Raw genomic sequence first — 25,115 nt, forward strand, 5'->3', positions numbered from 1 at the left:
GAAAGCCTCCGGGACCCCAACAGTGTAGCGATCACCTTGTCTGAATATCCCTTCTTGCTAAGGCGACCCCTTTCAAGAGCCACGCCGTAAGACAGAAGAGAGACGGGTCGAACAAGGGAATGGGACCCTGCATCAGAAGGTCGTCCGAGAGAGGCAGAGGAAGAGGAACCGCCACCAGGTGCCTCACCAGATCCGCATACCACGGACGTCGAGGCCAATCCGGAGCCACCAGCACCACCAAACCCGGATGGTGAACAATGCGAAGAAGCACTCTGCCCACCAGCGGCCAAGGAGGGAACACATACAACAGCCCCTCCGTTGGCCACGGCTGGACCAGAGTATCCAGACCCTCGGCCAGCCCTTCCCTGCGACGACTGAAGAAGCGGGGCACTTTGGCGTTGCCACTCGTGGCCATCAGGTCCATCAGGGGCTGCCCCCAATCTTGCACTATCAACCGAAACGCTCCGGCGCCGAGAAACCACTCTCCTGGATCCAGGAAGTGACGACTGAGGAAGTCTGCCTGAACATTTTCTACCCTGGCTATATGAGAAGCCGAGAGGTCCAGAAGATGGGACTCCGCCCAAACCATGAGCCGAGCCGCCTCCTGCGCCACAGGAGTGCTCTTGGTGCCCCCCTGACGATTGACATAAGCCACCGCCGTGGCATTGTCCGACAGGACTCTGACCGACTTGCCCAGCAAAAGGGAGTGGAAAGCTAACAGCGCCAGCCTGACCGCTCTGGTCTCCAACTCGTTGATCGACCAGGAGGCCTCCTCCGCGGACCAGGTGCCCCGAGCTGAGTGGCCCATAAACTGAGCCCCCCAACCGAGGAGACTCGCATCCGTAAGGAGCACCGTCCACTGCGGGAGATCCAGACCCACCCCCTGAACCAGGTGAGGGGTCCGGAGCCACCAGCGCAGACTGCAGCGCGCCAAGCCTCGCAGGGGAACCGGAACATCCAAATCTTGCCTCCGGGGAGACCACCTCCGGAGCAGAGCATACTGAAGAGGACGCATGTGGGCCCGCGCCCACCTCACCACGTCCAGGGACGCCGCCATTGACCCCAGGACTTGGAGGAAATCTCGCGCCCGAGGACCCCGGGACGCCAAAAGCAGGCGAATCTGAGATTGCAATTTGCTCACCCGGGCCTCTGGAAGGAAGACCTTCCCCAAGGAGATGTCGAACATAACCCCAAGGCACTCCAGACGCTGAGCCGGGACCAACCGACTCTTGGAAAGGTTGACCACCCAGCCCAGCGACCGGAGAAACTCCACCACCCGAGCCGTAACCCGGGAGCTCTCCTGCAACGACTTTGCCCAAATCAACCAGTCGTCCAGGTAGGGGTGAACCAGGATGCCCACCGACCGCAAGGCTGCCGCGACGACCACCATTACCGTGGTGAACGTCCGAGGAGCCGTGGCCAGACCAAAGGGAAGCGCACAGAACTGAAAGTGCCGCCCCAAGATCGCAAAGCGAAGGAAGTGCTGATGAGAGGCCCGAATTGGAACCTGCAAGTAGGCCTCCGTCAGATCGAGAGACGTAAGAAACTCCCCCGGCTGAACCGCCAGAATGACCGACCGCAGCGTTTCCATGCGGAAAGACGGAATCTTGAGAGCTCTGTTGACCCCTTTCAAATCCAGGATGGGCCGAAAGGTCCCCTCCTTTATGGCCACCACAAAGTAAATGGAGTACCTGCCAGTGCCCCACTCCGTAGGGGACACCGGCACCACTGCCTCGAGATCTAGCAAACGCTGAAGGGTCTGACGAAAAGCCTGCATCTTCCATGGAGTCTGACATGGAGAAGCGAGGAAAAGGTCCGGCAGAGAGCGGGTAAACTCCAGAGCGTAACCGTCCCGCACCACCTCAAGGACCCACTGATCGGACGCGATCTCGGCCCATTTGGGGAAAAATTTGCGCAGCCGGGCCCCCACCGGAACCAAAGGGGGCGCCGGCAAGGAGTCATTGCGCAGGACGGGAAGCGGGGGAACCGGCGGAGGGATTCCCTGCCCCCCGACGGGCCCCCCGAAAGGGCTGCATGCGCTGGAAGAACCGACCCCGGGAAAAACCCTGAGCCGGGAAAGAAGCAGCCCCACGCCCCGGGCGATACTTGCGAAATTCCCGCAAACGCCCCCGGGCAGCCCCACACCTAGACGCAGGGCGGGCACGGTCCTCAGGCAGACGGGGCACCTTCGAGTCCGTCAGAGTCTGAATCAACTCATCTAATTCCTCTCCAAACAAAAAGACCCCCTAAAGGGAACTTTAGTAAACTTAGCTTTGGACGCAGAATCCGCCGCCCAAGCGCGCAGCCACAAAATACGCCGCGCGGCCATGCCATAGACTTAGCCGAAATCCGCACCAAGTCATAAAGAGCATCTGAGAGGAACGAGGCAGCCATCGCAATCTTCGCTACCTCCTGATCCACTAGAGACCAGTCATCAGACTCCCGATCCAGGACACGCTCAGCCCACCGAAACACGGCGCGAGCGACTAGCTCCCCACAAACAGCCGCCTGGACCCCAAAGGCAGAGACATCAAAATCATACTTAAGAAGAGTCTCTAACGCACGCGCCTCCGAGACCCTAAGAGCAGAACCGTCCATAACAGGCACGGTATGCCGCTTAGGAAGTGCCGAGACCACCGCGTTCCCCATTGGCGAAATTAAGGTAGCCCTACCTCCCTCCGGGACGGGATACCCAAGAGCCAAGGCGCACACCAAACGAAACTGCGCCCATAGGCCACTGCGCCAACACAAAATCCCGCAAATCCTGACGCACAGGAAAAGAGCGGGAACCAGGACAGACCCCCTGAAGCAGAGGGGCCCCCATACGCGGGGTCTCCGGCGGCGCCACTGCAAAAATGCAGCACCAAGGAGACCTGCTACACAGGTCTAAAAGCTCATCCCTCTGAATAAAAAAGCGCACCACGGACGCATCTGCTCTGGAAGACGGGAAACCCGCCGCCCCGCTGCCAACAGGCGTCCCCTCTAGAGGATCCTGGAAGCCCGCCAAAGCAGCCAGGTCCTCAACCAGGCCAACACGCTCCTCCGCCCACCAATTCGCAATCCAAGCCCCCCCGCGGGCGCTTGGATGAGGGAGGAGGAAGAGGGGACGCCAAACGAAAAGAGGGAGGCAAAGCCATAGGGGGCGCGGAGGGAAACCCCCCCCGAAACCCCCCAGGCGCACGTGGGACCCCCAAAAGTCCGCACAAAGAAAGAAAATAATTTGGGGGCAAAAAACCCCTGGGGGTCCCCAGGGACTCCCTGCCCCAGCAGGGGTCCATGCTGAAACCTGCCCCTGTGTTCGCCATACAGGGGGAAGGTCACCTGAGGTTGCAGACAAAATGGAGGGGCCAGACAGAGAAAATGGCGAAGTTCCCGCCAAAAATGCTCCCTCCATTGCCTGTAGCGGCTGAGAAGACTGAACAGTCTCAGCCGCTAAGACAGGCAAGTCGGCATCAGCTGTCAAAAAATCAGCTGAGAGGGAATCCTTCGGGGAATCCCTCCGTGGGCGGTTGTGGAAGACCGGGCTTCCCCACTGCTCCAAGCCGACTCGCGAGGCACCATCGGCGGGGAGCTCTGGGCGCCTGCAGCCGCTGCCGACGGAGCTCCACCACCTCACCGACCCAAACCGCCGAGTTCAGGCCGGCCGCGAGTGCCTCGCGGCTGGACTAAAATTGTGGCCTACTCCCCCGGAGAAGGGCACAATTGCTCCAGACGCGACCTAGCTATAAAAAAGTGCTGGTTACATGAAAAAATACAGTAAAATACAGTTTTCTTAAAGGGAAACAACCCTTCAGACCAGCACTACCTCAGGATTTTTTATTTATTTATTTTTTTTTTTTTTACAGAACAGACTCCACAGGCTCTCGAAGCAATATGCCTTGCTTGACTTAGGGGGCAAGGCTTACTGCTGAGGCTCCTCTAAAAAAATGTGGGGAGGTGGAGGAAGTGGGGGGAGGGACCCCGCTCGTGACCCGCCGGGTTTGACACCCCCGAGGTCGGACGAACCCCCAAACAGGGCCCGACCAAGCTCCGTCCGGCCAAAAACAGGGACAATAAACCCCTAAACAAATTCCAACAGCCCTACCAAGAGAGATGGGTACAGATCACTCAACACCTGCTGGAGACTGAAAGAAGACTGAGGGAAATAGAGAAGGGAGGATAGTATATACTGTCCCAAAGTTTTGTTTTCAGTCTCCACCTGCTGGTCATGATTAGATATATACCCATTCGTAAAGTTAACCTCTACTGGTCTGGAGAGTGCTAAAGAAGTGCGTCTTATGGAGCGAAAAATACAGTATACATTTTGTGCATTTGTGTTGCATGCCCTAGAGATTTAAATTCACCAGTGCTTTCGTTAGGACAAAGGCCTTAGTACAGCGCTTGTCAATCTTTCATGTGGCCTAAAAAAAAAGTGCAGAATAGTGATGTACTTATGCAGAGCCCACCCAGATGGTGACCCCCAATTGTTTAAACATTTACTTTGAGACTTGCCCAATGAATGGCATTCCCGGGGAGGAGTATAGGGAGAGATAAGAGAGGAGAGAGATTGAGGAGCTGCAGAATGAATGAACTTGTAAGTGCAGGGGCTGAAAGCCTGATTGGAATGAATCAAGAATAGCTAGGGATGATGGAAAGTCAAGGCAACAGCAGTGAACAGCATGTTCAAGTAGCTTGGATAAGAAGGGGAGGAGGGAGATTTGGACAATAGTTGGAAGGACAGGTAACGGCCAGTGAAGGATTTTTGAGGAGTGGAGTAATTACAGCATGTTTGAAGACATCTGGGATAGTTGCAGTGGAAAGTGATAGAAGGAATGACAGTAGGAAAGTACAGAATAGATGGGTGAGAATCAGATCAGAGGAACAGGTAGTGAGTTTCTGGAGGAGGAAAGAAAATGTTCAGCTTTCTCTTCAGGAAAGGAAGAAAAGGTGGTAGAGGCGGCTTTGTTGAGAGCTCAAGGTCCATCTTATGAACCTTGGCATAGAGCAGGGGTGTCAAAGTCCCTCCTCGAGGGCCACAATCCAGTCGGGTTTTCAGGATTTCCCCAATGAATATGCATGAGATCTATTTGCATGCACTGCTTTCATTGTATGCCAGATAATTCCCCCCCAAACACATTTCAAGTCAACAGACCCCTAAAATAGATTGTAATCTTGCCTACTCTAACTGTATTCCATTTGCTAATTCACTCAGTTCGGCACAGTCAGTTTACTATCCAACCCGTAAGGTCCCCTAGAATCTATCCAGCTACCCCCCTTATAAAAAAAAAATAATAATAATAAAAAAATCTTCACTGGAAATGTCCAGTCAACTCTTTTGTAATCCGCCTTGAACTGCAGGGTATAGGCGGAATAGAAATCCGTAATGTAATGTAAGGAGGGACTTTGACACCCCTGTCCTAGAGTGATGCAGGGGTTGGAGGTGAGAGAGTCAAATGGATGTAGTAGTCATGTTTGGCAAGTGAATGAGTAGACTGGAGGAATTTGAAAACTTGGCTATTCTCAAAAAAGTAAATCTCGCTGTTCTCTTTATAATCGCTAATTTTTATTATGTTTTTTTCCTTATTTTAAAGTTCCTGTTAACCAGGTCGAGTTCTATAGAGAGAGGATGTGGTATATAAACTTAAAGTTTAGTTTACACTTCTCTCTCTGTATTCGCTGCGATGAAGGATTAACAGACCCGCGAATAACTTTTTCATATGTTATTCGCTGTTTTCTATTAAAAACCATCGTGAATATGGTGGAACTGTGAATAACATGGTGGGGGACTTGGCCTGTTCCTGAAGGAGAGGCAACACACGGTGAAGAAAGTGCCGGGAATCTGCGATTTCTCTATGCAAGCTGACGTAATTTTTTTTTTGGGGGGGGGGGGGAGCCAGCAAGCAAGCAAGCAAAAACCCGCAAATAATCGAAACCGCGAATACAGAGAGAGAAGTGTAGTTTAGAAATGTATGAAGTCAGCATGAATGCAGGATTTGAGCCATTCAGCAGACCTGGCACAGGAACCTAAGTAGTGGATTTTAGAAGTCAGCCAGGGCTGCGCTTTGGTGTGCCTTACACATTATTTCCAAAACCTGGCAGTTTGTCCAAGGGGAGTGAGGGCATCTAGAGCAGAGGAGAGAATGGTGGTATAGGAGGAGACGGCTTCATTGATAGATTTGTGTAGCATAGTGGTTGAGAGGAGGGGTGAAACTGGGCAGGGACAAGTGTCCCTTTTTTTCTGATGAAATCTGTTAACCCTACTCAAAGTATGCCTGTCATAATATGCTGTATTTTTCGATCTATAAGACTCACCTAACCATAAGACAGAATTTTTTTTTTCTTGGTTTTTCCTCCTCTACACGTAGGTACATCTGGTGGTAGGCAGCCCGCAATCCCCCGCCCCTTTTTTAAATGCCGGTGGTCCATTGCGGTCTCTCCAGGAATTTTCCGCGGTCCTGCTGGACGTCTGTCTCCTTTCTTGCTGCTACAGATTGGCGCAAAAGGTAGGAGCGTTAGCTTTTCACTTCCTGTGTGGTCCTGCACTGCTTCGTGAATGGCTGCCATCAGTTCTCGTAAATCACGGGAACTGATGGCAGCCATTCACAGAACGGCATGGGACCAGGCAGGAAGTGAAAAGCTCCTGCTCCTGCCTTATGCACCGCTCTGCAGCAGCAAGAAGGGAGGCAGCTGTCCAGCAGGAGCGCAGAAAGCTGCTGGCGAGACCGTGCTGGACCACCAGCATTTTAAAAAAAGATACTGGGGGTGGGGAGAGGTGTTTAAATTGTATTTGCTCCATAAGACTTTTCCACCCACTTTTTTTGGGGAAAAAGTGCATCTTATGGAGCAAAAAATACAATAAGTGCTGAGGAAAACAATTTACCTCATATTGCCAATTAATTCATGTAAAAAATAGCTACTGTTTTTTTCCATATCCTTTGGGGGTAGAATATTTATTTTCTAGTGAGTGATCTAAATATTTTTAATTCAGCCATTTCTTCACTTTCAAGAAGGTACAAAACCAAACTCTGCATTAAAATATATGCAAATTGCCTGTTACTTGTGTTCTATAGCACTTTGTGCCCAAATTTTTTTTTTTTTTTTGTAAATCTTTATTTATTTTCATATGTTACATCAAGTGAATGACATAAATTTAATAATAATTTTAAATATACATACTTGATAAGCTCATATATTAATATTTAATTTAACATTTCATTTAGAAAAATTAATATAATATTCATATTAATATTTCAGAAATCTAAATTTATATACTTCTTAGTTAATAAAATATTATCCCCTCCCCTCCCCCCCTCCCTTCTAATCAAATATATATGAATAAATTTTAAATGCAAATTCAAATTCTTTCCATATTTCATATTATACATTCAAGTATTAATATATTGTGTATTATTCAGAAATATGTTCCCCCCCCCTTTCCCTTCTAATCAAATTCTAAACATGGGAAAATTATTATTCTTTACAAAATTCTGTTAATGGTCTCCAGATTTTTTGAAATTTATTAATATAACCTTTTTGTGTTGCTATAGTGAGCTCCATTTTGTATATATGGCAAACAGAATTCCACCAGAAGGTGTAATTCAACCTATCATGTCTTTTCCAATTGAAAGTGATTTGTTGTATTGCTATTCCAGTTAAAATAAATAGAAGTTTGTTATTACTTGATGAAATTTGACTTCTTGCTCTCATTGTTGTTCCAAATAATACAGTATCATATGTCAAGGCTACCGGATTTTCTAACATCCTATTTATTTGGGGCCAAATTGATTTCCAGAATGTTAAGATGTATGGACAAAAGAATAAAAGATGGTCTAATGTCCCAATTTCAACATGACAGTGCCAGCATCTATTAGATTTTGAGCTATCAATTCTATGTAAACGTGTAGGGGTCCATAAAGCTCTATGCAAAAGAAAAAACCAAGTTTGTTTCATAGATGCTGACACCGTACATTTTAACCTCCAAGACCAAAGTTGTGGCCATTGAGATGCATTAATTTGATGTTTTATCTCAATGCTCCAAATGTCTCTAAGACCATTTTTTGGTTTTTTATTTATATATCCAGATATTAATTTATACCACTGTGCAGCTTCATGACCTGTTGAATTTATCTGGAAACATAAGAATTCCAAACTATGATAATTAGTAAGATTTTTCCATTCAGGGAACCCTACCTGAATGGATTGCTTCAATTGCAACCATCTAAAATATTGTGTTTTATTAAGATCAAATTTATGTTGCAATTGTGAAAACTCCAGCAACTTACCATTTTTTATTATATCGTCTAAAATACGAATACCTGCTAACATCCAATCTTTCCAGATTATTTTGAAGCCGCCGATTTTGATCTTGGGGTTAAGCCAAATTGTTTGAGTTGTTGATTTGCTAATTGGAATAGGAGTTAGGTTACTTACATATCTTAAAGTCTTCCATGTATCCATAAAAATTTTATGTTCTTTGTATAGCCTTGGCATTATGATACTAACAACATTACTAAGACGTAAAGGAAACATGAGTCTCCATTCTAGCCAAAACCAGTCTGGAATATTGTCAGTGGGCTCTGGGAGGATCCAATACATACCTTGACGTAAAATATAGGCTTGATGATACCTATAGAAATTGGGAAAATTTACCCCTCCCTCCGCAATTGGTCTTTGTAATGTCACTAAAGCAATTCTAGGATTTTTCCCAAGCCAAATAAATTTTGTCAATACCTTATTTAACTTTGTATAAAAAGAATCTTGAAAGAAAACTGGTATCATTCCCATTTGGTAACAAACTACAGGTAAGATCATCATTTTAACCGTTTGTACTCTTCCCCACCAAGATAAATGCAAAGGGTTCCATTGTTCACACATCTCTGTCACTTTTTGTAATAAACATTTTTCATTAATTTTTATTGTGTCATCTAAATTTTTTGAAATCCAAATTCCAAGATATTTAATAGCTTCCTCCTTCCAAACAAAAGAGAATGTATCAAATAAACCTTTTGTACAATGTACATTTAATGGGAGTATTTCTGATTTATTCCAATTTATCTTATATCCTGAAAATTTTCCAAATTTTTCAATCAGCCCAAATTTTTATTGTAGATGTTTTCTTTTTAATCTTTCCCTTTTATTAATGTCAGGAAATGAAACTTGAGGCACTAAGTCAAAATTGTGCAAGCAAATGGACTTTCAATAACTCTTTTACATATCTCTCGCCAGCATCTGCTCAAAACTCAAATCTAGCGCTATATGTGATGGGTTAAAGCTAGTCCTGTGGGAAGAACTGCATTTTTTACTCATGAAAATAAACATTATCTATTTAAATTGTTCTTTGTATGTTAGTTAGTGCCTGGTGTTTATAGCTGTGGAATTACTGCAGAGGTATACATAATTTTGCATTGTTCAATAAGAAATATTTAATCTCTTTACCTATAATCTGCTCATGGTGAAATTTGTTCTGCAGGAGGAAGAACTGAAGAAGGCTATTCTAGTAGTCTTTGCTAACAAACAGGATATGGAACAAGCCATGACTCCCACAGAAGTAGCCAATTCACTGGGCCTGCCATGCTTGAAGGACAGGAAATGGCAGATATTCAAAACATCTGCAACCAAAGGCACTGGGCTTGATGATGCAATGGAATGGCAAGTATTTACAAAACAGAATTAATTGCTGAAAGTATTTTTCATAATCAAAGAGCATCCTTAACCATCATAATATCTTATAAACAGGAAAGCAGTGTGTTGTTAGATGTTGTGGTAAGAGTGGATAGCGTAGCTGGTTTTAAGAAAGGTGTGGACAATTTCCTAGAGGAAAAGTCCCTAGTCTGGTATTGAGACATGGGGGGAGCCACTGCTTGCCCTGCATCAATAGCATGGAATGTTGCTGCTCCTTGGGTTTTGGCCAGGTACTAGTGACCTGGATTGGCCAGAGTGAGAACGGGCTACTGGCCTTGATGGACCATTGGTCTGTCCCAGTAATGCTATTCTTATGTTCTTAACCAAATTTCTGAATGTTATTAGCAGCAGTGTAGGATAAATATTCATTGGGAAAGGAAAGAGATTGTAAATGCAACAGACTATATCAAGTCCTAAAGTGATTTGCATATTATATATAGGTGATTATTTTGTAGCAGGGATAATGGAGGGTTATGTGACTTACCTAGTCACATGGAGCTGCAGAGGGAATTGAGCGCAGTTCCCCAGGTTCTCGGGATACTCCTCCACTCTTGTGTAAATGTGCTGAAACCCTTAACAACCAGTGATGGCTTGGCAACATAGAAAAAAAAATCCTGTTGGAAATTTTGGAATTGGCACCAAAATGTATCTGATCTTCTTAATCTGAATTAAATGCTTTTATTTTGGCCACTTTAGTGCATAGTTGACTATGGCATAATAGGACCACTATCTGGGATATAGATCCTTGGCAGCATGAATAGGAAGAGTGGATGGGCAAGTTAGCCTGTTTTTATTTTTTTTTACCAAAATATGCCATGAAGGAAAAATTAACTTACCTGCTAATTTTCTTTCCTTCAGGCCCTACAAACCATTTGACATTCTTGGGTTATGCATGCCTACCAGCAGATGGAGACTGAGAACACCTGACTCTGCGACTTGTGCAGTTCCTAGCCAGCCAGTATTTCTCAATTTCCAACAGATGGTAGATATGCAGACTGTGTAGTCACAGCTGGTCTGGTAGGACTGGGGATAAGTCTCCGGGAGGGTTTTTGTTCTTTTCAGGATTCTGTGCCTGTTAACTTTTCTGTCCATTGCTATGTAGAGTTGCATTCTCTCCTGAATAGATGAGCCTATAAATTTCCATACTTAAAACAATACTAGGTTTCCTTCCCTTACATTTACAGAATTTCAATTCTAGCTTTGTCTCATGTATGTTTGTAATTTTAGTGTTATCCTCCCCCATTGCTGGTAAGTATTGATGCTGTCTTCTATTTTGGTTCTTACAACTCCCATACTTACTCCAGTACCCCTGCCCCTCTCCCTTATAATTTATTTCTTTTTTAGCACATGTCTTATAATGAATGATTGTTTTTACCCATTCTCCTTTTAGATATGTAGGTTAAACCAAACACTTCTTGTCCTATAATTTTAACATACGTAGTAAATGCTGGTCTGTGTAGTCTATCCAGACTGCCCAAAAGTCACATTCATTTTACTTGCTAAGTTCCACATCTGTTTCACAGGTTGGTAGAATCATTGAAAAGCAGGCAGTAAAGATGAAGCACGAACACTACATCCCTTCACTGAAATCACAAAACTACTCTGCATACTGTATTGGAAGAGAGACAGATATGAAGAAACTGCAGCAGTCTGGTTTAAAAAGGGATATTCCTAGCAAATGCACCAACTGACTGTACACTTGGCCTGTATATGATAGATTAAAATATTCCATTGTTGCTCTTTGTTCTCCCTTGGTTCTGTACCCATTTTCATTTGTATTTATATGTATTTTCATTTTTGCATTGAAAATTAAAATCTTTTAAAGAATGCATCAGCTTGGATAGAATATTTTGTCTCCATTATGACTGTGCAATTATATATTAATAATATCTTTATATAACTGAAGATTGGAGGGTGGCCAATTTTTTTAAAAGGGCTCCAGGGGACATCTGGGAAATTACAGAACTCACTTTGGGGCCGGGCAAAATGGTAGAAATGATTATAAAAAATAAAATTGTGTAACACGTAGACAAACATGATTTAATGAGACAGAGTCAGCATAGGTTCAGCCAAGGGAGATCTTTCCTCACAAATTTGCTTGACTTCTTTGAAGGTGTGAATAAATATGTGGATAAAAGTGAGCCGGTTGATATAGTGTATCTAGATTTTCAGAAAGCTTTTGATAAAGTTCCTCATGAGAGGCTCCTGAGAAAATTAAAGAGTCATGGGATAGGTGGCAAAGTTCAGTTGTGGATAGAAAACAGAGGGTAGGATTAAACGATCATTTTTCTCAATGGAGGAGAGTAAACAGTGGAGTGCCGCATGGGGTCTGTAACTTATTTATAAATGATCTGGAAATTGGAATGACGAGTGAGGTGATTAAATTTGAAGATGACACTAAACTGTTCAAAGTTGTTAAAACGCATGCGGATTGTGAAAAATTGCAGGCGGACCTTAGGAAATTAGAAGACTGGGCATCCCAGTTGGTAGATGAAATTTAATGTGGACAAATGCAAAGTGATGCACATTGGGAAGAATAACCTGAATCACAGTTATTGGATGCTAGGGTCCACATTGGAGGCTAGCGCTCAAGAAAAGGATCTGGGTATCACTGTAGACAATACGATGAAACCTGCCACCCAATGTGTAGTGGCGGCCAAAAAAGCAAACAGGATGCTAGGAATTATTAAAAAAGGGATGGTTAATAAGACTAAGAATGTCATAATGTCCCTGTATCGCTCCATGGTACGACCTCATTTGGAGTATTACGTTCAATTCTGGTCTCCTTATCTCAAGAAAGATATAGTGGCGCTAGAAAAGGTTCAAAGAAGAGTGACCATGATGATAAAGGGGATGGAACTCCTCTCGTATGAGGAAAGACTAAAACGGTTAGGGCTCTTCAGCTTGGAAAAGAGACAGCTGAGGGGATATACTTTTAAAACCAATAGGAGGAAATATTTTTTCACTCAGAGAATAGTTAAGCTCTGGAACGCGTTGCCAGAGGATATGGTTAAGAGTGGATAGCGTAGCTGGTTTTAAGAAAGATTTGGACAAGTACTAGTGACCTGGATTGGCCACTGTGAGAACGGGCTACTGGGCTTGATGGACCCACACTGCTTCTTGTGACCCTGGGCAAGTCACTTAATCCCCCCAGGTACATTAGATAGATTATGAGCCCACTGGGAAAGGCAGGGAAAAATTCTTGAGTACCTCAATAAATTCATGGGAGTAAACTGTTCTGAGCGCCTCTAGGAGAACAGTATAAAAAATTGAATAAATAAAATATCATCCATGTGCACAAAAGACAATACATTTGCTGGTTTGTGAATATGTCTTATTTAATTATAAAACTTTAATTATAGTACATAAAACTGTACAGATAAGGGACACATTCCAATGCCTGCAATGCTCAAAGATAAAATCGTTTAGAACAAAGATCTCAAAGTCCCTCCTTGAGGGCAGCAATCCAGTCGGGTTTTCAGGATTTCCCCAATGAATATGCATTGAAAGCAGTGCATGCACATAGATCTCATGCATATTCATTGGGGAAATCCTGAAAACCTGACTGGATTGCGGCCCTCAAGGAGGGACTTTGAGATCCCTGGTCTAGAACCATTCCTCTGTACATCCTCTCCAAACTGGCATATTCACAAGTACTTCATTAAATTCAATGCTCTGAACAGCAGATCTTCATTCCACCATTGCTAAATCTTTGAGGGTGTGGCTTCGGGATTTCTTGGCCTTATAACCTGGGCGCAAGAACTCTATTTTTCTTTTCTTAGCTTCTATTTTATTCTTATGCCTCTTTAACTTCTTTCTGGCAGATATGTCGGGATTAGCAACAGCCTGAATTAAAAAAAAAACAAAAAAAAGTGAAAAAAAATGTCATTTTTGAAGAAAATATACTTAAATGAAACAATTGGAACAGACTGTGGTAGTTGAACATGGAGGGAAGCTCTTAAGTTTACAGAATTCTAGTTTTCATCCCAAAACCTGACCACTCTTACAACAAACGTCTGCCCTGTGCTGCCCATAAAGGGACGATGGAGGAAGATGACAAAAAACTATCTTAGATAAGGAATGCTACATTTATTTTGCATGTTCTCTTTCTGGAATTTTCAGAGGTTATAACACCATTGAACATTTGATCCACGAGTGAGTGATGGCAGAACTCAAGAACCATTTTCGAAATATGCACATCCGGGAGGGGGGAAGGTGGGGGGATGATAGGTTAATGAATTTTGAATAATTGATATGGGATGATAATAGATATTTTATGTACAGATGTGGTATTTGATAAGAGGGGAGGGGGATTCAATTCTGAAATGGTTATTACAAGAATATTAAGTGTGATATTTGAGTATAAAATGTTGTATTTACTGCTATACTTATTATAAATATTGAAATTAATAAAGAATTGGAAAAAAAAATAGAAAATGCTGCGTTAAGGTGTAGGTTGGGATTAAGTGCCCAGGATGCTGGGTTCCAGCCCAAAATACTTTTTCGGACAAAAAGTTATTTTAATTTTAAGATGAAAACTTCTGCTTTGTCTCCTCCTACAAACAGGAGTTTCCCCTCTAGCTGTAGATCCACCTGGGCTTATTTTATAATCCCTGGTAGTCTAGGGCTAGAATTGGGGCATGAGCCCATTCTGGATCTGATCTCAAAATGGCTGACATCACACCTGCTCTGATTATAGCACGAAGCCACCAGGGGGTGCAATTGTAATGCCGTTATGGTACCATAAATAGAGTGCTCCAAATAATGCTTTTGATACAAAATATTAGCAGGAATTTAAGTGGGTAAATTGAGATAGGAATTAGGAGTGACGGCTGACATAACTCTTGAGTGTAGAGCAAAGTCAGCTACTGTAAAAGCACCATGGGTTTTTGTTTTCACTTTTCATTTGCATGCTGTCCACATGTATGTGTGGAGGCTGTTTTGCTTGGAGATAAAATATGATCTTTTCTTATTATATTCTGCTTTGGATACTGTGGATTTAGCAAAGGGATGCAGATTGCAAGCTCTGACAATCCCTCGCAGCCCTCACTGGTTCACAAAACCAAATATGAGTTTGATGGCAGTTTGGATAAAACTGAAAAAGGCAGTTTGTCTCTAGTGCTCTGCTTGCATGGCTTTTGGCCTCAGGGGTAATGTTAAAAATGACCAGACTAACACGGATGGGATGGGGGCTCTATGAACCTAGGGGCAAAATCTTTCCAAAAGGCAGCTCATGTAGCCACGATCCAAGCACTATTCCTTACCCTTCTAGTTGAGTTGGAATTAATCAGGACCCTATAAACATCTACTGCCAAATTTCTTTTAATGAATACAGGCAATCCCCGGGTTAAGAATGAGTTACGTTTTTAAAGCTTTCTTAAGCTGGATTTGTATGTAACTCTGAACTTATAGATTTTAAGATTCTTGCCTCTGCTCCCAGCTGACAAAAGGGCCAACTGTCCCTACCAGTGTTTTCTCTAAGGCACTGTTCTTCAACCACAGGGCTGGCAAGATTAAGGCAACCATAGGTCCCGTTTTCAGACCTCCTGTCCCGTTGTCCCAAAGCTGTGCTCGGGGACAACAGGACAGGTGATATTTCCTGTCCCTACCTGTCACGCAAAAAAAAAAAAAAAAAAAAGAGCGCCTCCCTCTTTCCTTTCTCTGGGTCGGCTGCTATCTTACCGCCCTGCTGCTACTACAGCTAAAGCCGACAGGAAGTCTTCTTTCCAACATCAATTCTGACGTCGGAGAGGACGTTCTGGGCCAGCCAATCGCTGCCTGGCTGGCCCAGAATGTCCTCTCCGATGTCAGAATTGACGTCGGAAAGAAGACTTCCTGTCGGCTTTAGCAGCAGGGCGGTAAGATAGCAGCCCACCCGGAGAAAGGAAGGAGGGAGGCTTTTTTTTTTTTTTGCGCAGCAGGGAGGGAAGGAGAGAGATAGACAGGCAGGCAGGCTCGCTTCGGGGGTGGGGGTGGGACAAAGTGTGGAAGGCAGTGAGAGGGACATAGGAAAGAGGCACTGAGGGTACTAAAGACATGGGAAGGAAGCACTGTGGACACTAAAGATAGGAAGGGGGCACCGGGGGCACTAAAGACATGGAAGGAGGCACTAAGGACATAGGAAGGAAAGAGGGAGGGAATAGAAAGGGGCCTGAGTGCAGAAAGAAAGAAAGGATACACAGACAGAAGGAAACGCAACCACAGACTCATGAAATCACCAGACAGCAAAGGTAGGAAAAATGATTCTATTTTCAATTTAGTGATCAAAACGTGTCAGTTTTGAGAATTTATATCTGCTGCCTATATTTTGCACTATATTTGTCTATTTTTCTATAGTTATTGAGGTGACCGAGCTCTTGGAGATGGGGCGGAAACAAGGTTTTTAAATTTTAATCCTAGTAGTTTGCCGGTCCACAAAATAATTATTTTATTTTTGCCGACCCACAGGTGTAAAAAGGTTGAAAAACACTGCTCTAAGGTACAGCATGCACAACCACACACTGTTCTTAATGTGGCCATACATCATTCCTGAATCTGCTACAGGTGAAGTGTAGGAGTCTATGCCACTGAAAATACTGCGCAATGAAATCAAATGAAGCCACAACCGCTTTCTTAAGTATGAGTCGTACTTAAGTCAGTCGTTTGTAACTCGGGGACTGCCTGTAACTGTGGTGTAGAGTTCTAGTAGCCATATTGGTTCTGGAGAATCTATAGGTTACATCACTTTTCTAACGGGCCAACACAGGTGATGATGTAGAAGTACATGAAGTTTCAAGACCTCCAAGGCTTTCATTTCATCACTGAAAGGTACCACACTACAAAAACTCCAGGAATAAATGAGGATGTATATAGGAAAACTGAAAAACAATCTTGCCTGTAGTGCTTTTTGTTTTTTCCTGCTGGCCCTCTTCTGATTTGCTTGCTTCTGGACAGCAGCAAACACCAAGGAAAAGCTTTCCAGACCAACAGAGCTCTTCAGAAGGTCTATAATCTCTTGAGAAAGATTCTTCAGTGTAGGATCTAACCAGATTAAAAACACTTTCAGCCTTGCACGAGTTTGTGAAACAAGTCTTTTTTTTTAAGGCATAAATCTCAATAACATTCCTTATTCAAGCTTTCTAAGCCAGTATCCCGTAAACTTTATCGAGCCACGGCACACTAAACATAGTGGCCATGGCTCGAGGCATCCAGAAGTGCGCAGACATTGACATAATGATGTGACGTGAATGTGTGATGTCATCATGTCAATGTCCATGCATATGCGAAGGCCCTCCAGATGGGCCCTGAGCTGCCAGTGCGGGATGCCAGCAGAGAGAAGCAGAGGCACTGGCTAATTGTCTATAGGATGTGCCTCTCACTCCGAAAGGCACGTTCTGTAGACAGGCAGCTGGCGCCAGTGCCTTTCCTCCTCTCCAGCATCTTATGGTATACTAACTAGTGTGCCGTGGTACACAGTTTCTAGGCAAAGTAAAACAATAAAGTGTTTCAGTTGATAATAAAATACATACCAGACTTGTCCAACTTTTTTCTACTGGAGGCCACATTTTATATTTTGTAACATTTGAAGGGCCAAAATACCCATGTTTGTGCACAATCATGCTCTCTTTTTGTGAATCACACACTCTGAGAACTCCCAGTCTCTTTCATGTACTGTATTTCACCCTGTCTCTCTCTCATGTATTCCCTCTCTGCCAGCCTTTACCCTACCACTCTCTCTTTCATGTACCCCCTTCCCAGCATGTAGTTTTGCTCTTCTGTTCTACTGCTTTAGTTTCTCCGACAGTGGTTAAAAAAAATAAAATTAAAATCTAGAGTAAATGAAGTCAAGGAGAAATCAGTTTAGTCCAGGCTCAGCCAACCTTTCTGTCTCTCTCATGTTCCCCCAAGCCTTCATGCAATTTATTTCCCCTCACCTGACTCCAGCTTAATAAGAATTCTACTTTCCCTACTGCCACTTGGCTATCTGCAAGACTGAGCTGTGCAGCATCAGAAATTCCGGTTGGTTTTGCGGTTTCAAGTCTCAAAACTTCTGGCACCATGGTGGCTCGGGTCTTGCAGACAGCCAAGTTGCAGCAGGAGAAGGAGGAATTCTATGAAGCTTCCAAGGGCCAAGTAGAAGCTCTTAGTGGGCTGGGTCATTGGACAACACTGGCATATGTCATGTGCTAGACAAACATATCAAAATTCATAAGGATAATCAAAATACAAATATACAACTCCCTTATATCAAAATAACACTCCTTAGACAATAGAATTAACTAAAGCACCAGTCACATATTACTCATGTAACAAATCATTATACCGGTCTCTGACAGTACAAATGCTTAAAGATGTATTAAACACCCAGGAGGAAGGAAAAAGCCTCAGAACCCCTCCCACACCAACCTTTGTTGAAAAAAGTGTGAGAATTCCAAACGGGGGTAAATCACCTCAATGGCATAAAAAAAAGCCTTGTGCAATGCAGAGAACACTAATCAAAAACTGAACAGATAAATCATTTATATATCCATCCAGTAAAGCTAACTTTCTCTTCTACAAAACCGCGCTAGCGGTTTTTAGCGCAGAGAGCCACGCTGAATGGCCTGCGCTGCTCCCGACACTCATTGGAACTCAATGAGTGTTGGGAGCAGCGCAGCTCTCTGCTAAAAACTGCTAGCGTGGTTTCGTAGAAGAGGGGTAAATCAATGGCGTACTTATCCCCAATGCGAAGTTCACCATGTACCATACCATACAATTTCTTATATCCCGCAATTTTGTACATGGATTCAATGTGGCTTACAATAAGAATTGTAACAGACATAGCAGTTAGGGTAAAATTTGTGGTTACAATTGATTAAAGTTATAAGATTACAAGCCGAAATAATTTAATTTGATGACTAGGAAGGCCAGACTAGCTAGATAACTTGAGGCGTAAGATGATGAAGGGATTTGTTTAAGGTCACATCCCAGAGCTTCTCTCAAATCGCTGTCTAAGACAGTATTAGGCTGTTCCTCCAACTTCCCATACTGTAGTAGTTTTTGAGGTGTCAGGGGTTGGTTGTATTGTTTTAATGCTTGTATTTTATTATGTATGATATTATTATATTGTATGCTGAGTAACTATTGTGTAAACCGCTATGAACTGCTGGTTAAGCGGTATATGGAAAGCTGGGCATCTCTATTAAAACGATTCTCTGAACTGAATGTTGGTCTAATAATCGACCATAAGCATTTGCTATTTTGAGACCTGGGGCTAAGCATAAGGTTACAACTTTTAGTAAGTTCAACGATCTTATGCTTGTAGTAACTCACCAAATCGGAAGCCCAGGACAGGCTTTAGCTACACTTTGGACACTAGTTTTATTTTGCTTCAATTGACACCTCTCCAGCGTGTAAGTATGCAAAGTGCCAGACGCCGAAAAACTGCCAGTGTCGAGTCTATTGAGCCATTGCGGTGATTTTCTTGACCAATACACCCTTGGCTGATCTATTGACATCCTGCCCTCATGACTCCCTCATTGCAGTAACTCACCACCGGACCAGCTACCTTGTAGGTCTCATAATTAACAATTACAAGCTTTTCTTACATATTTCACTTCTGGCTGAATTTGTATAAACACATACATACACCTCCGTTTATGGACTGCTAAAGGAACATTTTTGGAATACCTTGCTCTGCATAGGTGCTGTTCAGTTCTCTGAACAGAGGGGTAAGGATGGTTGAAAGATAAGGCTTCACTTTGTCTTTTCCAAGATCGACTGAAATAGCACCAAGAAACTTGAAGATGCAGATTCTCTAAAAAAAGCCAAACAAAAAAACAACCCCAAACCAAATAGTCAGTATTCGTTATCTCTAATTTATACATGTAGGAAGCAATTTGATAAATGTTGCTGAAAATTCAGAGTCCAAAAGTTTAACACTATGGATATGGTATGGAAATACTGGGTTTGCCATCTGACACTTTGCCACCACTTTTAGAAGCAGTATATAACATGCTTGCAAGGTCTTCATCTGATAAATTTTGAAACAAGCAGAAAATACAGGATCTATGGACTTCGGGCTAGATGCGCTAAAGTCAGTAATCGTCACTATCGCTATTACCGACCTGATTCACAAATCGGCTCACCGCGTGTTTTCCCCCCTCGATCACCCATTTTCCGATCCGGAAGTGCAAATTAGCTAAAGCCACATGCAAAGTACATGCACTAACATCGCTTGGCTATGCAAAAACAAAAAAAACAGAGGTTTTAGCTGTCGGAAAAAACCGATATGTTGGACCTGTTGCTAACTGTGTTAACAACAAGTCAGTCTGTTGTTTTTTTTCCCAATGGCAGATATTTTGTGTGTTACAAATGAAAAATATCTGTCCCATTAAAAAAGAAAAAAAATGCATCCACCGTCAATGACAGTCCTCCCTCCCTGATGGTCCCCCCCCAAAAAAAAAAAAAAGGCAGGAGGGATGCCCACTCCCTCCTGCCACCAGAGGTCACCTGCCTTCCACCGCCACCCCCTAACCCCCCTCCCCCCCCGGTACCTTCTCAGAGATGTTGGAGCAGGATGGAAGCTCAGTCTGTCCTGCTTGTTGGTTTGCTGCTCCAGAATGGTTGGCCTTTACCTCCCTGGTGCATTATGTGATGCACAGGGAGGGGCCTAAAGCCCTACCCCTTCGGAGCCCTTGGCATCTGAGCCAATCACGAGTCTTAGGCTCCTCCCTCTGTATCCCGGGATACAAGGGAGAGGAGTCTAAGCTAATCAGGGCCTGGTTGGCTGGGACTCCAAAGGGGCAGGGCCTTAGGGTGGCTCCCAGAGCTTTCTTGTATTCACATTTATTTTTATTTATTTATTCTTTATATAGTGGTTTACATTCAGGTACTCAAGCATTTTCCCCTGTCTGTCCTGTGGGCTCACACTCTAATGTACCTGGGGCAATGGGGGGATTAAGTGACTTATTACAAGGAGCAGCATGGGTTTGAACCCACAACTTCAGGGTGCTGAGGCTGTAGCTTTAACCACTGCGTCACTCTAGAAATCAAAACGTAGCAAAAGTGAGCCAAGTCTAGGACAATCAAGCCATTGTGACATCACTGATGAGGTTGGCTCTTAGGTATTGGTGGAATGAGGCATTATGACATCACAATACTAGCTCTGGTTATCAGGGGCTGAAACTTTTCACACTATTTATTCATTCATTCAATTTTCTATACTGTTCTCCCAGGGGAGCTCAGAATGGTTAAAATGAATTTATTCAGGTACTCAAGCATTTATCCCTGTCTGTCCTCGTGGGCTCACAATCTACCTAATGTATCTGGGGCAATGGAGGATTAAGTGACTTGATCAGGGTCACAAGGGGCAGAGTGAGATTTGAACCCAACACTTAGGCATGGTATGTGCATGTTCGAATTTTATAATTTTTTTGCATGTAAATGGTGTTTACATTTAGGTGCGTACATTATAGAATGAGGAGCAAAATGTACTAAGTTAGTCCAATAAAAGATATCATCTTTTCATTTTCTTAACCTTTAAAATGGCAACCGTGCACCTTTCTCAATAATTAGAGAAATGCAATTCAGTTGTGCAGGATTAACATTTCAATGGCTCTCTTGGTAGGCTTAAAGCTCAAAGCAACAGTGGCATCAAAGTCGTAGGGCAGGAGGCCGTGAGGCCTGTCTATCCTGAGCAGCTGAACATATATGGGCCTTCTTACACTAGCTGGCAGAATGGGTTCTGCTAGTGGCTTTGGAGAGAGCCTTTGCTCTTCAACAGCTGGAGGAGGGGGGAATCTGAAAACAGAGCCTGAACTTCCTAGCTGCTGATCTCACATTGCATAAAGTCTTCAGTCTCAAAATGCAGCAAATCCTGGCATAAATTCACCGCTCATGATGAGCATTCTATACTTATGGGCTATATGGCACTTAGTGCGGGCTAAGATTTACTAAATGGCCCCCTAAGAGGCTCTCCTAGTACACTTTACCACCATATGATGCTTAATGGACACAGACTGGATAAACGCCACCACTGAACAGCGAGAAGAGTTCCGTGGTCATCGAAATTGAAATCCTCATAAACGTACAAAGCCTTGGGTGTATAAAACAAACGAGAGAAAGAAAGATGGGGTAGGAGCAGTGGGCGTGGTAAGGGGAGGACGGTCTGCTCCGGGCCCCATCTTGGTGGGGGTGCTAGCTCTCGTCCTCCTCTCCACCCCCTCCCATCCCTTCCCTCTTTAACATTCGCTTCGCAAGCAGCAACCTCAACCTGCTGCTCGTGCCAGCTCTTCCTCTGACATCACTTCCTGGACTCGAGCCTAGGAAGTGACATCAGAAGAAGAGCCGATGCTGTTGGGGTTGCTGCTTGCTCCGTGAACGTTAAAGAGGTACGGAGCGGGAGGGCTGGGGAGAGGCGCCACCCACCCTCGCTACGCCACTAGGTAGGAGACTGCAATATCTCCTCTATACCTCTGATGGCTGTTCTCCTCTACCTTCCACTGTCTTTCTAACCAGCCACAGCTTACTGGCTTTTCTTTTAAAACATTTATCATCTATGAGACAATCATGGTTTTTCTTATTACATAGAGGTGTTTGGACCCCAGTTCGTTTACATAGAGTAGATCGTTCCAAATCTAATAGATGCTGGCACTGTCATCTCGAACCTGAGATGTTGGATCATTTGTTATACTATTGTCCCTTGATACTGAAATTTTGGAGATCTATTTGGGATCAAGTTAATAATTTATTGGAGAATCCAGTGGCTCTATCAGATGATACCATTTTATTTGGTACATTTATGAGAGCGAAGAGTCAACTATCTGTGAGAAGTAACAAACTTCTCTTTATAGTGACAGGGGTTGCCATGCAGCTTATTTGGAAAAATTGGAAAAATTGGGATAGACTAAATTACACATTTTGGTGGGAATCTCTTTGTTATATTTTTAAAATGGAGCAGTTTATGGCCATTCAGCAGGGAAATTACAAGACATTTATAGATGTTTGGGAACCGTTAGCTAAATACTGTAAGGATTGATTTCTTTAGTTGTCCCTATAACATACACATCCAGGGTGGGAGGGGTACACTGTGGAATTGGTTTCAGGGGTATGTTTGATTGTTCTTGAAGGTATTTATTTATAGATTAATAGGTGGAAGGGTGGCGGGAGGAATTAATTTTCCTTTTTATACATTTTTGTAAGTTAAGGTGCTTTAATTTTAATATTATATGTAAATGTATTAATTATTGTGCACTTCTGTAGTTTAAAAATTGAATAAACAATTAAAAAAAACCAGAACCATTTCTAATAGTCCAGCGCACTAACCTTTAATGGGTTTTTAGGGGTGTGAGCCGCCTCTCTTTTTGCCAGGAAAGAAAGTTTTTTCATTAACCACATCAAGGTGGCTGGCTTTTCTCCCTCTTCCTCTTCTATGGTTTCTTCTTTCTCTTTTGAGTCCTCAGCGTCATTTTCTTCTTCTGCCATCATGTTCTCTTCGGCCTCACCATCTATCCCTTCACTAGTCTCTTTATCCTTCAGATCCGGCGCAAGTAGATACAGAACTTTAGCCACAAACAGCAAATTCTTTATAACCTTGAACAAAGAAGCATTACTAAAACATGAGAAGATACGCAAAGTACCATCAAGACAAACACAGATTTTGATGCGGCTAAAATGGTTCAGCTGTGTCCGTGTCTCTGAAAACTGGATTTGTGGAGCCTAGAAATTGTTGCTTTTCTGAAATGACCTTTTTAAATGTCTTTAAATAAAGAGACCACTATCCAGACCCTTGAGAGTGCTTGTCTCATGTACTGCACGGCTTCTCACACTAGCATCATGGTTAATATTAAATCTTTCAAATTATCAGGGTGGAAAAAAATGAAACTAACATAGGAAGCAGAGAGCAGATTGAAGCGCGGGTTGTTATCATTGCTTAATATTAAGACACCCTCTTAAAGTCAACCTTTTACCCCGGAAGTCTTCCTTCTGGATAAATTTCTGTTCCAATATAAAGTAAAACCTTACGATGCACCCGATTGATCTGTGATGATGCCTCCCCCCTGCAAACCTTGAAGTCACCAGATGATATGGAGGCAGATGGGTGAAGGGAAAGGAAGGAAGCACCAGGGTGGGGGAGGAGGGGGGGCTGAGGACCTCTTTCAAACCTTGAAGTCACCAGATGTTGCAAAGGCAGGAGAAGACGACCACAGGTGGGTGAAAGGAAAGGAAAGAAGCACCAGTGGGGTGAGGGGGGTTATTCCCTTCTCTCTTTCAAACCTCGCAGTTTCAGCAAGGTAAGTGCTTGCTATTACAACAGCTGCAGTTAAACGGCCATGCTGAACCAGGCTGGCTGAAATGGCCGTGCTGAGCTGTCCCGTGCTTAAGGGGTTACAGATGCATGCTCAGAAGGGCCCTTTTAAAAGTCTTCTGAATTTTAGGAGAGCTACTTTTCCATTCATGCATCCGTTGGATGACATCATCAGTGTGTGGCTGACTTATCCTGCTGTTCATGTATATCCCCCATTTTTTTATATAGCCTTCAATTCATAACCCTACTCCCAGCCAGCACATTAACCGTTCCCCTTAACTGTATCCATGGCATCCTGTTTGTCTGTCTAGATTGTAAGCTCGTTGAGCAGGGACTGTCTTCTTTGTGACTCTGTACAGCGCTCTGTGTCTGGTAGCACTATAGAAATATTTAAAAATAGTAATAGTAAAATGTCTTAAAGTAACCTGTTGAATGGTATGCAATGCATGCTAAGCTAAAATGAATACGTTCTGCTCTGTTTTAATTTGCTGGTCTTGGCCTCTTGGAGTGCTGGCTCTATAATTGCAGGATATGACAGTGTTTTTCCTTTTTCGGTTGTTTTACTGACATTTTAACGAAGCTGGCAATACTCGGACTTATACCTGTTCTCCCAGTGACTGATCGAGGAACTTGGATTGCAGCTGATGGCAGAATGCCAAGGCAAGCTCCTTCACCTGTGGGAACACAAGACTTACATGAAGACCTTGAAGAAAATAAAAGTCACCCTACGAAAGTGAGAGATTAGTCTAAATGTTTCCCCCTCTTTGCTAGGGTCTAGGGGCGGAGAGGGGAGTTTCATATCAGTCTCATTCATTATCAGAATTAATAACTTGTACTCTTTTTGACAAGCCAGATGACTATTTGCACTGACTAAAGCTCTAGAAATAGCATCCAAATGGGTTGGTTCGGTGTGAAACTTAACTGGTGCTAAATGGGCACTTACTGTATTTTTCGCTCCATAAGACGCACTTTTTACCCCAAAAAGTGGGTGGAAATAAAAATGCATCTTATGGAGCGAATATACCCCTCTCCCCGTTACCTTTAAATTCTGGTGGTCCAGCGGTGTATCGGCAGGAGCGAGCTTTCCGGGGGCAGGGACCTGCCCTGTACTCTGTCTTGCCTACCACTAGACCACCAGAGGAGGGACAGGGTGCAGAGCCTGGCAGGGAGAGTGGCTGGTTGCTTAGCC

At 43.8% G+C, this 25,115-nt stretch overlaps 2 protein-coding genes across 4 annotated transcripts in view; one reads left to right on the forward strand and one right to left on the reverse strand.

Annotated features, from left to right (window-relative positions):
- Positions 1–11,489, forward strand: part of ARL1 (ADP ribosylation factor like GTPase 1) — a 33,288-nt gene extending 21,799 nt beyond the window's left edge. For all 3 annotated transcript variants that reach the window (XM_033951941.1, XM_033951942.1, XM_033951940.1), the window contains exons 5-6: positions 9,449–9,627; positions 11,184–11,489. In XM_033951941.1, coding sequence (XP_033807832.1) covers positions 9,449–9,627; positions 11,184–11,214 — 210 coding nt within the window. In that variant the 3' untranslated portion in view covers positions 11,215–11,489. The remainder of the gene's footprint in view (positions 1–9,448; positions 9,628–11,183) is intronic.
- A 1,471-nt stretch (positions 11,490–12,960) lies between these two features.
- UTP20 (UTP20 small subunit processome component) overlaps positions 12,961–25,115 on the reverse strand; it is a 204,108-nt gene continuing 191,953 nt past the window's right edge. Inside the window, exons 58-62 of the mRNA XM_033952529.1 lie at positions 24,529–24,600; positions 22,945–23,211; positions 19,309–19,435; positions 16,535–16,680; positions 12,961–13,506 (exon numbers count right to left, since the gene is read on the reverse strand). Coding sequence (XP_033808420.1) covers positions 13,351–13,506; positions 16,535–16,680; positions 19,309–19,435; positions 22,945–23,211; positions 24,529–24,600 — 768 coding nt within the window. The 3' untranslated portion in view covers positions 12,961–13,350. The remainder of the gene's footprint in view (positions 13,507–16,534; positions 16,681–19,308; positions 19,436–22,944; positions 23,212–24,528; positions 24,601–25,115) is intronic.

The sequence above is a fragment of the Geotrypetes seraphini genome, chromosome 7, assembly GCF_902459505.1.
Source record: "Geotrypetes seraphini chromosome 7, aGeoSer1.1, whole genome shotgun sequence".
NCBI classification, from domain to species: Eukaryota; Metazoa; Chordata; class Amphibia; order Gymnophiona; family Dermophiidae; genus Geotrypetes; species Geotrypetes seraphini.